This window comes from Prunus dulcis, chromosome 4 (assembly GCF_902201215.1).
Source record: "Prunus dulcis chromosome 4, ALMONDv2, whole genome shotgun sequence".
Classification (NCBI taxonomy): domain Eukaryota; kingdom Viridiplantae; phylum Streptophyta; class Magnoliopsida; order Rosales; family Rosaceae; genus Prunus; species Prunus dulcis.
In genome coordinates, this window is record NC_047653.1 from 15,884,643 (window position 1) to 15,901,002 (window position 16,360).

Below are 16,360 nucleotides of genomic sequence, written 5' to 3' on the forward strand. Positions count from 1 at the left end.
TCCTTTTTTTTTTTTTCCTTACATCGGCACCGAAGTCTAAGTATTATTCGTTTTGTCTTGATCGATCAAGTAGTTTCCTTCTTCTCTTGATCAACTGATTTTTCTTTGCACAGATATTTCTGTGTCGAAATTTTGACTTCTAGATTATATTATTATAAAGATTTGTAGACTATTAGTTATTTATATTATTATAAGTAACATTTCTGCCACTATATAGTTATTTATATTGTCTGCCGCCCTCTTTTTTTGACATTATCCTCAGTTTCCTATTTTGACTGAGGGAAAAAACAGAGCGCCAAAACAGGACACATTGAAAAGTAGCTCACTTTTGTTGTATAAATAAACTGCATTTGCAAGCACTGCTGCAATGCGCACACAAAAGCTAAGATGGGTTCCATAGAAGTAGCTACTAAGCCACATGCTGTTTGCATTCCAGTTCCTGCTCAAAGTCATATCAAGGCAATGCTTAAATTTGCAAAGCTCCTCCACCACAGAGGTTTTCATATAACCTTTGTTAACACAGAGTTCAATCACAAGCGTTTTCTTAATTCTCTAGGACCCAATTCCCTTAATGGCTTGCCTGATTTTCAATTTGAAGCCATCCCGGATAGCCTTCCGGATTCAGATGAAGATGCCTCACAAGATGTCACCTTGCTTTGTGAATCCATCAGAAAACAAAATTTCTTGGCTCCCTTTCTTGCCCTCCTTGCAAAACTCAACAATGATGCCATATCAACATCCAGCAATCCTCCTGTGACTTGCATAGTTTCAGATGGTTTCATGTCCACGTTCACAATCACAGCTGCTGAAGAAATCGGAGTCCCTATAGTGCTGTTCTACACTATAGCTGCCTGCAGCTTCATGGGATTTAAACAAATTCGTGCTTTGGTCGAAAAAGGACTTGCACCACTCAAAGGTGAAATATATAACCTTTTAATTGAAGCAATTGTTGTTTAGCTTGTGGTTAACTCTTAATTTCTTGTTTCTTAACATGCAAATAAAATGTTTCTTCAATTGAATTGAATTTGTACTATTGTAGATGAGAGCTGTTTCACAAATGGCTATCTGGACACCGTAATAGATTGGATCCCAGGAATGAGAGATATCCGTTTAAGGGATCTCCCGACCTTCTTTCGTACCACAAATCCGGATGACATCATGTTTAACTTCATCATGGAAGAAACCGATAGAGCTCATGAAGCTTCAGCAATCATTATTCATACTTTTGATGCCTTGGAGCCAGATGTTTTGGATGCTCTCTCATCTATGCTTCCCCATGTATACACCGTTGGCCCTCTTCAATTGCATCTCAATCAGATACCAGAACACCCTTTGAAAATGGGATACAGTCTATGGAAAGAAGAAACTGAATGCCTCGAGTGGCTAAACACCAAGGCACCAAACTCAGTTGTCTATGTGAATTTCGGCAGTATAGCAGTCGTGACACCAGAACAGCTTGTGGAGTTTGGGTGGGGACTTGCAAATAGCAAACTTCCATTTTTTTGGGTAATTAGACCTGATCTTGTTATTGGAGAATCGGCTATTTTGCCGCCAGAGTTTGTGGCTGAAACTAAGGAAAGAGGTCTAATAGCTGGGTGGTGCCCACAAGAGCAAGTCCTTAACCACCCATCAGTTGGAGGATTTTTAACGCACAGCGGTTGGAATTCAACAGTTGAGAGCATTACTGCAGGAGTTCCTATGCTCTGTTGGCCATTCTTCGGAGACCAGCAAATGGACTGTCGCTATACTTGCAATGAATGGGGCATTGGCATGGAGATTAGTAATGATGTGAAGAGGGATGAGGTAGAGAAGCTTGTCAAAGAGTTAATGGAGGGTGAGAAGGGTAAGAAGATGAAAAATAAGGTCATGAAGTGGAAGAAACTTGCAGAAGATGCTACTGGTCCACATGGTTCTTCGTTCACAAACTTAGACAATTTAGTGAATCAAGTGCTATTGAGATAAAGTTAAAGATGTTTCCATAAGAATATTGATGTTAGTTATCATTTCCGTAAGAATGTTAGACAATCTGTAACCTGTTACTATATGTAGAATTTTATTCTGATTAAGGTTTCACTATGCTTCAAGCCTTCAACTCTGAAGTCTCATCATTCGTCAGGTAATTGTGCACTAACCCTGATGCATTAAATCAATAGATTAAAGAAAAGAGAAAATCCAACTTTGTTTCCTCGTCTTTCCTTATTCCTTAATATGTTTGACTGCTGAGCTTCTTTTTTTGACATTCTTCTTTGACCTCCTATTTTGGCTGCGCTCAATTCATCAATGCTTATCTGCAATTCTGCATGTAAGGGTTGAAAAAAAAAAAAAAAAAAAAAAAAAAAAAAAGAGCAGTGGAAGTGGAAGAAGCAGCAATAAATAAAAAATAAAAATAAAAAAAAAGAAGAAAGAGATATTAAATTTCTATAAACAAACCCAAAAAATGAAAGCTAGCCCTATTGAATTTAATTTTGATTATTAAATTACTTTGATGCCCTATTGAGTGTTTTATGCTTTTTTATGAGGTTTTGGGGTTGGGTTTGTTTTAAGAAATCAATGAAAGTTTTGTAATTTAAAAGAAGTTAAAAGACTTTTTGTTATGTTGTAAATGAGTTTTTGGTGTGTTTCTAAAGTACATTACATATAGGGTTTTTTTTTAAAATTTATAATTTGGGCTCCTATATTAGGTATAGTAGTGAATCTCTCATTAAAAAATTGCTTCAGTTCGTCGAGTGTTCTCCCAAACTGGGGTTGTAAGAGCACTTCCAACAGTGCAGGCAACACTCGGGCTCAGTGGGGTTTGGCCCAAAAAGTGGAGCGCGAGCCCGAGGGTTGGGTGATGTCATCGCAACGTTAAAAAAAATTGCACTCTCGCGCTACAGTAGCCGCCAATGACTAGCTTCCACGTGTCGGCGTCTAGGCTCTCCGATCTGATTTTTTTTCCTCCAATCCAACCGCAGCCAATTTTTGTGCAATAAAAAAATGAAAAAAATGAATACGAAAAAATTACTGTTTTTTTTTTTCTCTAAATACCAACCAATACTCTTCACTTTTAACACCAAAAATTTATCCGATTATGAGAAATGAATTGTATTGACACGTAGGAACCTAAAAATCTTATCCGAAAATGTTATCCAAATTAATTATTTAGGTAAAAAAAGTTGTGAAAAAAATAAAGAAATGAATATTATTTGTCATGGCAAAGGGCAACTACTGGAAACACACATTGCTTTTTGCAAGGGCATCCGCTATTCACGTGAATAGTAGCTGCCCTAGCCCCTCCTCGTCATGACAAGGGTCAAACTGCTGGAAGTGCTCTAAGAGGAGCGCAAATGACCTGGGAAAAAAAAAACGGTGGCTTTTATTTTGTGTATGGAAATTGAGTTTGATTCTAAGTGTGCCATCTGTTTAACGTTCGGCATGTGTTGAGCAACATTAATTTGATGATGGTGGTATGGCTAACCTGGGCCTTACCATTGAATTTTTTTTTTTTTGGGTTCAAAAGTAAGGTCTTTTTTTTTTTTTGGGTGTTTGGACAGAATTAGAAGGTCCTTACTATTGATTTGGCTCCTAGGAAACTTGTCATCCCCAATCTTTTTTATTTTATTTTTAATATAAGCGATAATCTACATTACGAAGGGGAGGGAGTTTCTCAACACATACACTACCAAAGTGCCATGGGGATTTGAACTTGAGATCATTGGTATGCATATCAAAACCCTTTTCAATTGTGCTAGATCTGGTTGGCCACACCAGTCTATTCTTAATTTGCTTATTGAGGATTGTGTTAGGTTTTGTAATTAGGAGCAAATTATGGTTCACTAGTATTCGATGTGAAAACAATGGCAAATCTACATGCCACTCCAGCCCAATTCTGAATTGTTAGAATATACAAACTTAGGCAGTTGTCCGAGCCCAAACTAGGTAAATCAAATATTAGCCCACCCCTCTATTTAAAATAAGGCCACCTCTGCATAAATCCAACCATTGGATTGACTAGAATACATGTGATGCAACTTTGGATCCCGTTTGATGCAATTTTATAATAAGGATAAATACTTTTTTTATATAATAAATATTGTTGATATGTGGTCATGTTGGCCTCACCACCTCCTAAAATAAGGCCCCATGTGCCTCCATAAAGGTAAATATAATAGATTCTGTATTATAAAGGTGAATGATAATTTCCTTTTGGACTAACGGCATTTTACTCTATTGAGGTTTAGGATTTGTATAGAAATAGGCCCCGAGGTTTCAATTTCATTGATTCCAAATCTTGTCTTAACATCCTCAATACTTAATATGTAAGAACCCAAAACAAAATATCTAAAAAGAAAGAAAATATCTAAAAAGTAAGGAAAATATTTTCTAGCAAAAAGACAATTTTGCCCTCGCATTATTTAATGGGGGAAAATTTGACTTTTTGATCGAGAAAAAATTTGGGAATGCCGCTTGCGCCATTGCGTAGAGCGCGGCGAAACGAGTTCGTAGACATGGAGTAGACCCGAATCGGAGCTATAACGAAGAAGATATGGTCTAAAAACCGCGAAAGGCAAAATGGTAATTTGGTCAAAAAGTCAAATTTTTATATCTCTCTCTCTCCTCTCCCCCGTCAGCTCTCTCTCTCTCCTCCCGAAGCCACCCGCCCGCGACCTTCCTCTCTTCCAACCATCGTACCGGCCACCACACTTGGGGCCAATCTCCGAGACCGGTCCCAAATGAACCACCACATGATGGCCGACAATCCCCGACCCACTTCAGCTGCTGCTGTGGTCGGAAATGGCCGGAATCCGCCATTGATGCCGATGGTACAGTTCGAACTTCCAGCTCGAATTTCTCCTCTGTTTCTCCACCAAATCGATCGAGTAAGGTATGGTTTCTCAGCTATTTTTCACGTTCTATCTGATGGGTATATGGGTTTCGATCAATTTTAGCTCTAAGGGGTTCGATTTTCGACTTGAAATCTGGCCGAAACTTTGGCTGCTCGAAACTACTATTTCTGGTCACTTTTTGGGGGTTGTCCAAGAACAAAAGTGACTCCAAATGGGGTGTTTTACCTAGGGTAGGAGTTTGGAGTCTTGGTTCTGAGATTTTTCGGCCACCCGAAATCGCTTTGGACACCCAAAGCTGCCCGCGCGTGGGCGAGGGTAGTGATGTAATTCTGTGCAGTTTTGTGACCCTCGTGTCGTCACGAGTGTGTGGGATTTCACGGATCTCGATTCGGAGTCCGTTTGAGCCCCGAACGAATTTTCCATATCGCGCGATCCGTGGGTGCAGTATCGTTAAATAATCGGACCGTGCTGAATTTCGGAAATGTCGGTCTTCATGATGTCAGGATCGTATAGGATGCGACGGATTGCGAATCGGAGTCCCGGATACTCCGGAATCGTGAACCCTGGGGCTAGGGTTTGGATTTTAAGCGATAATGCGAGTTTGGCCAATCCGACCGTCCGTTTTGGACCAAACTCGCAGAACATGGTTCCCTCTCTGTAAGGAACCTTCAGGGAAGCCCAGATTGGCCATCGGAGGTCGTGGACCCACGGGGTCCCGGGTCGGCCGATCAGGCAGTTTATCACTTAGTTGAGCGTCGGACCTTCCCAAAACTGGTCCAAGTGTTTGAAAGGGCTAACGAGGGCATAAGAGTAACTTGGAAGGAGATGCAAGTATTTCTAGGAGCCGGGGGCAGGGGGTTTAGTTGAAATTCTTTTTAGTCAGCAGTCTATTAATTTAATCTTTATGGGTAATCAGGCACCAGGAGCCCGACAGGATTGCAAAAGAGACCTTCGAAGTGTCAAAGTAGCTCGGACCATCTGTGAGTGGACTTTCTTTCATGAATTATTTTATATAAATGAGTTATATAGAGGTTTTTCCATAAATAAGATTTTATAAGTGATTTTATATTGATTTTATATAAAAGAGTTTTATAAACAAGTTTACTTGACTAAATTCCTTATTTGATCTTGAGTAAGCTTTATTGTGTTTCTGAGCATGATTAATACAGAAATAGTTCTATAAGTCGTGTACTACTTACTTTTACATACTTAAGAGTTATAGAAAACAGATTTTGAGGCTTATGATAGAAGAAATAGCAGCACAACTTGAGATTTCAGTTGTTATTCAGATTTTTCTAAAGGATTTTATTTTAAAACCACCTCGTACCCATTTATTTTTGGTGATTACCCAGAGTTGGACCGATGTCTACGGACATCTAGTCCGATTTCAGTTTATGTCAGTGCACTTGACTTTGCCTCACGAGTTTCGGGGACGCTCAGACCGTGAGTGCCAGGATTTGCGACTCGGCAGACTTGGTGTCCCGAGACCTGCCAGGATTGCGGCTCGGCCGACTCTGTGTCCCCGAGACCTGCCAGGATTGCGGATCAGGCTGACTACGGTCCCCTGCATCCTGCCAGAGCGACTCGAGCTGACTTGGTGTCATCGAGGAATCTACCGGCGGGACAGGCTGATCATAGTCCCCTGATTTCGCCAGTTTGCGGCTCGGGTAGCCTGCGTGACGCCCGAGACCTGCCAGGGAATTGACGGATAAGACAGGGCGTACAATTAGGTGGTAATTTTAAAGAATTTTAAGCTCTTTTATATAGCTATGACTTTCAGCTATTTTATACTATCTTCTCTGATTTTTCAGGCATTGATACATTTATATAGTTTTGTTCAGTTATACAAGGTTTGAGTACAGTGCTTTTATACAAGTTTGATTTCAGTGTTTTATACAAGCTTTGATTTCAGTGCTTTGAATAAAATTTATCGAGGTTGATTATGATTTACATGGAATGCTTTGAGTTTAGTAGGCTTTAAATGAAATGTACGTATTCAGTTTATTTAACAATTTTTATAGTGGGGGTTATTATGATTGATAAACTGTTTTCAAGAATTCTTATGTTTGGTCCACTCACTTCTTCAAACTGTTTTCACCCCCAGGCCGTAGAAGTACGCGGGATTCACCACCGAGCCAATTATAGCTTCCGCATCAAGGTAGAGTTTGTAGAAAATCTTTGAAACCGTGAAAACTTTAAATATGCTCTGATATATAGTTGAAGTTGAAAAATAGGAGTTGAGATCTGTTACTTGAGATGTTCTGGTTGTTGGGATGGTTTTACTGACTGTTTAACAGGTGGAAAAATTTTGGGATTGGTCAAAATACAGGGGAGACTCTGCCGAAATTTCGGCAGAAGTCTAAGGAAAAAATCTGAAAAGAATTTGAGACGAGAAGGGTAAAAAGGTATTTTGTGCCCGACCTTCGCCAGGCGTCGGACACGCACAGAACTTGGCTCGAATTCCAAAGTGGAAATTGGGTCGGGTCCTGTCAATTTGGTATCAGAGCATAGGTTTTACTTCCTGTAGACTACGCACTCTATGCATCTTCGTTTTCTTTTCAAGTTGGGCCCAAATGGTGGTGGTATCTGTAGGAAAATTAGATAGTTATCCCGACGTAAGGGGATGAAATTTCCAAGTCAGACAGGAACTGCATCGGTATCTGAACCGGCAGAGTAATCTCTTGTAAGAGGTTTGTAAGGAGCCGTACCTACTGTACCTAGTAGGCAGGGAGATCCTACACTCAGTAGACCCTGGAGATGTTAGCCCAGGCTATAGTCAGCCAGAGATCCATCCACGAGATGGATGGATCAAGTAAACAGGAGTAAGAGCTATAAATTGGAATAGTGAAAAGAGGATTAAATTGAAGGAATAGAGTAGATCGTAGAAGTTCTGGGTACTTCACAGAAGAGTAGAGTATTGATGGAAATTGGTTAAGAAACGATATTGGAATTCTTTGATTCGTATGAGACAAGTATTTCAGAGCCGGATATGATAGTCAATCCTATCTATAAGTCTACAGAAGGTGTGAATACAGGAACTTTTGCAGCAGAATAGAGGAAAATGGTTGAACCCGAATATAAGAAAAAGGTTTCACGTACTTTTTCTATTAATAGAAATTGGAAAGTAAGAGTTAGTACCAAGGTTAAAAGCCTCCATTCAAGATATAGTGATCAGCTAGTAGTTAGTCAATTTTGATACCGTGATGATGTCTACCCCAGCCAGATAATGGGCAGACCATGGGGTGCACCTCGTGCATAGCATTTGGAGATAGGTAACCTTAATCAGGAAGAGTTTAAGAGAGATACTACAGTGGAATACAGTTGGAGGATATTGAAAAGGGTGGTTGCTGTTAGGTTACCATAAAAAGATCATTATCGCAGCAAAACAAGTAAGCAAGATAAATCATAGGAACACCACAGTCTATGGAGGCTCTGGTTAGTGGTAGACCCAGATCAGTGTGACTAGTTAAGGAAGCAGTCAGCCGAGGGGAGGTAGTGATAGTTGTCAGACTTCCTTAGATTACAAATCAAAAATTTCTATTGGTATCTATAACTAAGATGTTTCCAATTGCTACTCTATACGAAATATAGAATGGACCATCCAAGAATGAAGATGGAATGTTAAGTAAGGTTTATTGAAATCTAAAAGTATGGTAGGAGATAAAGAACCTTATTAGATTAAGTAGAAAAAGACTCAAGAAGCCCAGGATTGACAAGGAGTTATGCAGATACTAGAAAAAGGATCTTCAGATAAGTATTCTTCGATACTTATCGACTGAGGAAGGTATAGTGAGATTTAAGGAAGCAAAGGAGCCAATCCTAGCTATATCGGACCCAAGGAGATTATAGAATGTGTAGAAAACAAGCAGTTCAGATTTTGGAAGGGAAAGTAATTAGCTTTCAGTGATATGTGCAGTGTAGTAACCCGAGTAGCAAATACAGGAGCAGTTCTTCCCCCTCCTGGAAGGACAGAGATGCAAATTTCGAGGACGAAATTTTTATAAGGGGGTAGATTGTAAGAACCCAAAACAAAATATCTAAAAAGAAAGAAAATATCTAAAAAGTAAGGAAAATATCTTCTAGCAAAAAGATAATTTTGCCATCGCATTATTTAATGGGGTAAAATTTGACTTTTTGATCGAGAAAGAATTTGGGAATGCCGCTTGAGCCATTGCGTAGAGCGCGGCGAAACGAATTCGTAGACACGGAGTAGACCCGAATCGGAGCTATAAAATTGACAGGACCCGACCCAATTTTCACTTTGGAATTCGAGCCAAGTCCTGTGCGTGTCCGACGCCTGGCGAAGGTCGGGCACAAAAGACCTTTTTACCCTTCTTGTCTCAAATTCTTTTCAGATTTTTTCCTTAGACTTCTGCCGAAATTTCGGCAGAGTCTCCCCTGTATTTTGACCAATCCTAAAATTTTTCCACCTGTTAAACAGTCAGTAAAACCATCCCAACAGCCAGAACATCTCAAGTAACAGATCTCAACTCCTATTTTTCAACTTCAACTATATATCAGAGCATACTTTAAAGTTTTCACGATTTCAAAGATTTTCTACAAACTCTACCTTGGTGCGGAAGCTATAATTGGCCCGGTGGTGGATCCCGCGCACTTCTACGGCCTGGGGGTGAAAACAGTTTGAAGATGTGAGTGGACCAAACATAAGAATTCTTGAAAACAGTTTATCAATCATAATAACCCCCACTATAAAAATTGTTAAATAAACTGAATACGTACATTTCATTTAAAGCCTACTAAACTCAAAGCATTCCATGTAAATCATAATCAAGCTCGATAAACTTTATTCAAAGCACTGAAATCAAAGCTTGTATAAAACACTGAAATCAAACTTGTATAAAAGCACTGTACTCAAACCTTGTATAACTGAACAAAACTATATAAATGTATCAATGTCTGAAAAATCAGAGAAGATAGTATAAAATAGCTGAAAGTCATAGCTGTATAAAAAAGCTTAAAATTCTTTAAAATTACCACCTAATTGTACCCCTGTCTTATCCGTCAATTCCCTGGCAGGTCTCGGGCGTCACGCAGGCTCCCCGAGCCGCAAACTGGCAAAATCAAGGGACTATGATCAGCCTGTCCCGCCGGCAGATTCCTCGATGACACCAAGTCATCTCGAGTCGCTCTGGCAGGATACAGGGGACCGTAGTCAGCCTGATCCGCAATCCTGGCAGGTCTCGGGGACACAGAGTCAGCCGAGCCGCAATCCTGGCAGGTCTCGGGACACCAAGTCTGCCGAGCCGCAAATCCTGGCACTCACGGTCCGAGCGTCCCCGAAACTCGTGAGGCAAAGTCAAGTGCACTGACATAAACTGAAATCGGACTGGATGTCCGTAGACATCGGTCCAACTCTGGGTAATCACCAAAATAAATGGGTACGAGGTGGTTTTAAAATAAAATCCTTTAGAAAAATCTGAATAACAACTGAAATCTCAAGTTGTGCTGCTATTTCTTCTGTCATAAGCCTCAAAATCTGTTTTCTATAACTCTTAAGTATGTAAAAGTAAGCAGTACACGACTTATAGAACTATTTCTGTAATAATCATGCTCAGAAACACAATAAAGCTTACTCAAGATCAAATAAGGAATTTAGTCAAGTAAACTCATTTATAAAACTCTTTTATATAAAATCAATATAAAATCACTTATAAAATCTTATTTATGGAAAAACCTCTATATAACTCATTTATATAAAATAATTAATGAAAGAAAGTCCACTCACAGATGGTCCGAGCTACTTTGACCCTTCGAAGGTCTCTTTTGCAATCATGTCGGGCTTCTGGTGCCTGATTACCCATAAAGATTAAATTATTAGACTGCTGACTAAAAAGAATTTCAACTAAACCCCCTGCCCCGGCTCCTAGAAATACGTGCATCTCCTTCCAAGTTACTCTTATGCCCTCGTTAGCCCTTTCAGACACTTGGACCAGTATTGGGAAGGTCCGATGCTCAATTAAGTGATAAACTGCCTGATCGGCCCACCCGGGACCCGTGGGTCCACGACCTCCGATGGCCAATCTGGACTTCCCTGAAGGTTCCTTACAGAGAAGGAACCATGTTTTGCGAGTTTGGTCCAAAACGGACGGTCGGATGGCCAAACTCGCATTATCGCTTAAAATCCAAACCCTAGCCCCAGGGTTCTCGATTCCGGAGTATCCGGGACTCCGATTCGCAATCCGTCGAAATCTATACGATCCTGACATCATGTAGACCGACATTTCCGAAATTCAGAGCTGTCTGATTATTTAACGATACTGCACTCATGGATCGTGCGATATGGAAAATCCGTTCGGGGCTCAAATGGACTCCGAATCGAGATCCGCGAAATCCCACACGCTCGTGACTACACGAGGGTCACAAAACTACACAGAATTACATCACTACCCTCGCCCACGCGCTCCAGCACGCTCGGGCAGCTTTGGGTGTCCAAAGCGATTTCGGGTGGCCGAAAATCTCGGAACCAAGACTCCAAACTCCTACCCTAGGTAAAACACCCCATTTGGAGTCACTTTTGTTCTTGGACAACCCCCAAAAAGTGACCAAAAATAGTAGTTTCGAGCAGCTGAAGTTCTGGCCAGATTTCAAGTCGAAAATCGAACCCCTTAGAGCTAAAATCGATCGAAACCCATATACCCATCAGATAGAACGTGAAAAATAGATGAGAAACCATACCTTACTTGATCGATTTGGTGGAGAAACGGAGGAGAAATTCAAGCTGGAAGTTCGAACTGTTCTGTCTGCATCAATGGCGGATTCCGGCCGTTTCCGACCACGGCAGCGGCGGAGGTGGGTCGAGGATTGTCGGCCATTATGTGGTGGTTCATTTGGGACCGGTCTCGGAGATCGGCCCCAAGTGTGGTGGCCGGTACGATGGTTGGAAGAGAGGAAGGTCGCAGGCGGGTGGCTTCGGGAGGAGAGAGAGAGAGAGAGAGAGAGAGCTGACGGGGGAGAGGAGAGAGATATATAAAAATCTGACTTTTTGACCAAATTACCATTTTGCCCTTCGCGGTTTTTAGACCATATCTTCTTCGTTATATAATATATTTCAACTAAAGCCAAGCAAGAAAGGAGCTGATACTTTTAAAGCACCACTAGCCTCAACTTCATGTCAACTGATGCTTCAACTGCAAGATCAAATGGATGAAGCATAATGAAGAAAGGGACATTAGGGTATAGGGTTGTTAAATTAGCATTTTGTGATGGATTAGATGGTTTTTGTTGTTGGTTAATTGGTCCTAGAGTCTGACTGCTCCGCCTATGATCCGCTGGCCATTCTCTGATGACTAGAGAACCAAGTGTTATTATACTTGCAATGAATTGGGCAGTGGCATGGAGATTGATAACAATGTCAAGAGAGATGAAGTGGAGATGCTTGTTAGAGAGTTGATGGAGAGAGAGAAAGGTAAAAAATTGAAAAGATAGGCTGAGTGGAAGAAACTAGCAGAAAATGCAACTGATCCACATGTCCAGGGAAGGATCGAGGATTTGAAAATGGCATGGGCTAAATTCGTGGGCTAATTTTTTTTTTTTTGGGGGTAAATTATAAACCCTTGTTTATTACCAAAATAATAATAATAATAATAAGCCCTCTTTTTTCAATATATTTTCTTCATCATATTTAGAACTTTTTTTATTATTATACTGACATTTGAAACAGACAAAAAATCTTGGAATTATTAATAAGATTGTTGAAATATTTGGAAGCAATTGAAGGGAAACAAAGAAGAAGAAAAAAAAGAAAAAAGAAGAAGAGAGCTACACATGTACTAGAAAATATTTAGAAGGAATTGAAGTAAAAATAAAATAAAAACACATATCTCATCCCCAACACACACATCCGTTTCTTTATTCTATTTCCACTTCTCTCCCTTTTTTTAATTCTCTCTCTCTCTCTCTCTCTCTCTCTCTCTCTCTCTCTCTCTCTCTCCCCCCAATTGTTTATCATCTCTCCCTCTATTTTTTTAAAAAATTCTTTTTCCTCTTCTCTCTTTCTTTCTTTATTCTTTTTCCTTCTTCTTCCTCTCTTCCTTTTTCTTTCTTTCTTCTTCCTCTCTGTTCTTTCTTCTTGTCAGCCGGCTAATTGCCTAGGCTAGAGTGTTAATTTAGTCCACAAAAAAAAAAAAAAAAAAATGTTCCCTGGGCTATAGCCCATGTCAACATGTTCATGGGACCATCCCTACACATGGCTCCTCATCCATTAACTTAGATAATTTAGTCTATCAAGTGATGTTAAGAAAAAACTAGATATTATCCATATCCATATAAATAAAAAATCGCCACATTATTGTTGGTATCTCTATTATTATTCATGTATGATGTCATACGGATTCTAATAACATATTATCTTTTTACTATTAGAAAAGTCACTTATAAATCACACATTACATATGACCACCATTCATGTTGGCTACAAACAACCGTGGCCAAAGAGTGTTGCCTTTTACTTTTGACCACGGCAAAGAATGTCTGTAACCTATAAGTGGTAGATCCCACCATGTCTACCCACCCTTGCAAAAGCCTACATTCACGAATTAAAATATTAATATTTTTTAAATCCCCGTAATCATTACCAAATGATGAAGATAGCTATAGTACTTTTTTTTTTTTTGTTTTGTGAGCCACTGTTTTTTTTAGAGACGTTCTAATCAATTATCTTCCTTTGTTTTAATTTCTATTTCTTATTTTGTTCTTAAAAAAATAAAATTAAAAGAAGTAAATAAAATAAACTTTGGATAAACTGTGGTGAGGGATTTGGAATAGTACATAAAATATTAGCTACGGATCTCCTTCGGCCACGGGGATTATGTATAATTGTGTTTCAGCCACAATTGCACCGTGGCTTATGTATTTGAGGCCACATGTGCATAAAAATCAAGAAAAAGAATAAGACAAACACTTCCGAAGACTTAAAAGATTCACTTTGCTACTTAATCTAAGTCTTTGTCTTTTTGTCTTGATTGATCAACTGACTTTTCTTTGCACAGTTACTTGTGTGTCGAAAATTTGACTAACTTGTGGATTAGTTATTTATGTTGCAGGTAAAGTGAAGATCCATCTTGCTTCTTCATCTCATTATCTCAATTTGTCTGGCAGCTAGACTTCCTTTTTTGGACATTATCCTCAGTTTCCTATTTTGACTAGTTCCCCACACAAGTAAGGCCAAGAGCAACTTTCTAGGGGAAAAGCTAATAGAAGATACCAGTTCCCCTTCGCTTCTTCTCACCTCAATTTGCCTGACAACTTTCTTAGCTCTCTGGATATCTTATCTGCATAAACTTACTTGTGTGGAGGGGAAAAAACAGAGAGCCAAAACAGGACACATTGAAAAGTAGCTCAGTTTTGCTTTATAAATAATCTGCATTTGCAAGCACTGCAATGCACACACAAAAGCTAAGATGGATTCAAAAGAAGTAGTAGCTAAGCCACATGCTGTTTGCATTCCAGTTCCTGCTCAAAGTCATATCAAGGCAATGCTTAAATTTGCAAAGCTCCTCCACCACAGAGGTTTTCATATAACCTTCGTTAACACAGAGTTCAATCACAAGCGCTTTCTTAAATCTCTAGGACCCAATGCCCTTGATGGCTTGCCTGATTTTCAATTCGAAGCCATCCCGGATAGCCTTCCGGATTCAGATGAAGATGCCACACAAGATGTCACCTTGCTTTGTGAATCCATCAGAAAACAAAATTTCTTGGCTCCCTTTCTTGCCCTCCTTGCAAAACTCAACAATGATGCCATATCAACATCCAGCAATCCTCCTGTGACTTGCATAGTTTCAGATGGTTTCATGTCCGCATTCACAATCACAGCTGCTGAAGAAATCGGAGTCCCTATAGTGCTGTTCTACACTATAGCTGCCTGCAGCTTCATGGGATTTAAACAACTTCGCGCTGTGGTCGAAAAAGGACTTTTTCCACTCAAAGGTGAAATATATAACTATGAATTAAAAGCAATTGTTGTTTCTAAACATGCAAATGAAATGTTTCTTCAATTGAATTTCATTTGTCTATTGCAGATGAGAGCTGTTTCAAAAATGGCTATCTGGACACCGTAATAGATTGGATCCCAGGAATGAGAGATATCCGTTTAAGGGATCTCCCGACCTTCTTTCGTACCACAAATCCGGATGACATCATGTTTAACTTCATCATGGAAGAAACCGATAGAGCTCATGAAGCTTCAGCAATCATTATTCATACTTTTGATGCCTTGGAGCCAGATGTTTTGGATGCTCTCTCATCTATGCTTCCCCATGTATACACCGTTGGCCCTCTTCAATTGCATCTCAATCAGATACCAGAACACCCTTTGAAAATGGGATACAGTCTATGGAAAGAAGAAACTGAATGCCTCGAGTGGCTAAACACCAAGGCACCAAACTCAGTTGTCTATGTGAATTTCGGCAGTATAGCAGTCGTGACACCAGAACAGCTTGTGGAGTTTGGGTGGGGACTTGCAAATAGCAAACTTCCATTTTTTTGGGTAATTAGACCTGATCTTGTTATTGGAGAATCGGCTATTTTGCCGCCAGAGTTTGTGGCTGAAACTAAGGAAAGAGGTCTAATAGCTGGGTGGTGCCCACAAGAGCAAGTCCTTAACCACCCATCAGTTGGAGGATTTTTAACGCACAGCGGTTGGAATTCAACAGTTGAGAGCATTACTGCAGGAGTTCCTATGCTCTGTTGGCCATTCTTCGGAGACCAGCAAATGGACTGTCGCTATACTTGCAATGAATGGGGCATTGGCATGGAGATTAGTAATGATGTGAAGAGGGATGAGGTAGAGAAGCTTGTCAAAGAGTTAATGGAGGGTGAGAAGGGTAAGAAGATGAAAAATAAGGTCATGAAGTGGAAGAAACTTGCAGAAGATGCTACTGGTCCACATGGTTCTTCGTTCACAAACTTAGACAATTTAGTGAATCAAGTGCTATTGAGATAAAGTTAAAGATGTTTCCATAAGAATATTGATGTTAGTTATCATTTCCGTAAGAATGTTAGACAATCTGTAACCTGTTACTATATGTAGAATTTTATTCTGATTAAGGTTTCACTATGCTTCAAGCCTTCAACTCTGAAGTCTCATCATTCGTCAGGTAATTGTGCACTAACCCTGATGCATTAAATCAATAGATGAAAAGAGAAAATCCAACTTTGTTCACATGGTTCACATGGTTCTTCATCCACAAACTTGGACCATTGAGAAAAAGTTAAGATGTTTCCATAAGAATATTGATGTTAGGTTTCAAGCCTTCAACTCTAAAGTCTCATCATTCTTCAGGCAATTGTGCACTAACCATGATGCATTATAGTAATAATATATTAAATCAATAGAACCAGCCCTAGTAGTGACTGAGTTAGATTCACCGTTGGCAGTAACCACACTTGTTTTGGTAGGAGCAGTCATAGAATGTAAATTAAAAGTAAACTATTATCATTATGTTAGAGATAAGCATACAATTTCTTATTAATTATTAAATGCTTAATTTGAAAAAATGAAAAAAAAACAAGAA

General features: G+C 39.6%; 2 protein-coding genes across 2 annotated transcripts; both read left to right on the forward strand.

Moving 5' to 3' along the window:
- The first annotated feature begins 343 nt into the window (after positions 1 to 343).
- On the forward strand, positions 344 to 2,099 carry LOC117626617 (7-deoxyloganetin glucosyltransferase-like). The gene is made up of 2 exons (XM_034358390.1): positions 344 to 916; positions 1,040 to 2,099. The coding sequence occupies exons 1-2, from the start codon at positions 388 to 390 to the stop codon at positions 1,960 to 1,962; spliced, it is 1,452 nt and encodes a 483-aa protein (XP_034214281.1). The 5' UTR covers positions 344 to 387; the 3' UTR covers positions 1,963 to 2,099.
- A 12,131-nt stretch (positions 2,100 to 14,230) lies between these two features.
- LOC117624463 (7-deoxyloganetin glucosyltransferase-like) lies at positions 14,231 to 15,926 on the forward strand. Its single transcript, XM_034355726.1, has 2 exons — positions 14,231 to 14,774; positions 14,867 to 15,926. Exons 1-2 carry the CDS (start codon positions 14,246 to 14,248, stop codon positions 15,787 to 15,789), a joined length of 1,452 nt encoding a protein of 483 aa, XP_034211617.1. The 5' UTR covers positions 14,231 to 14,245; the 3' UTR covers positions 15,790 to 15,926.
- The last annotated feature ends 434 nt before the right edge of the window (positions 15,927 to 16,360 follow it).

What these genes read in the sequence shown, in the direction of transcription:
- LOC117624463 (XM_034355726.1), top strand. Translation starts at nt 14,246, where the DNA reads ATGGATTCAAAAGAAGTAGTAGCTAAGCCACATGCTGTTTGCATTCCA. An exon ending in AGGACTTTTTCCACTCAAAG is followed by an intron (nt 14,775 to 14,866) that starts GTGAAATATATA and finishes TGTCTATTGCAG; the next exon opens with ATGAGAGCTGTTTCAAAAAT.
- LOC117626617 (XM_034358390.1), top strand. Translation starts at nt 388, where the DNA reads ATGGGTTCCATAGAAGTAGCTACTAAGCCACATGCTGTTTGCATTCCA. An exon ending in AGGACTTGCACCACTCAAAG is followed by an intron (nt 917 to 1,039) that starts GTGAAATATATA and finishes GTACTATTGTAG; the next exon opens with ATGAGAGCTGTTTCACAAAT.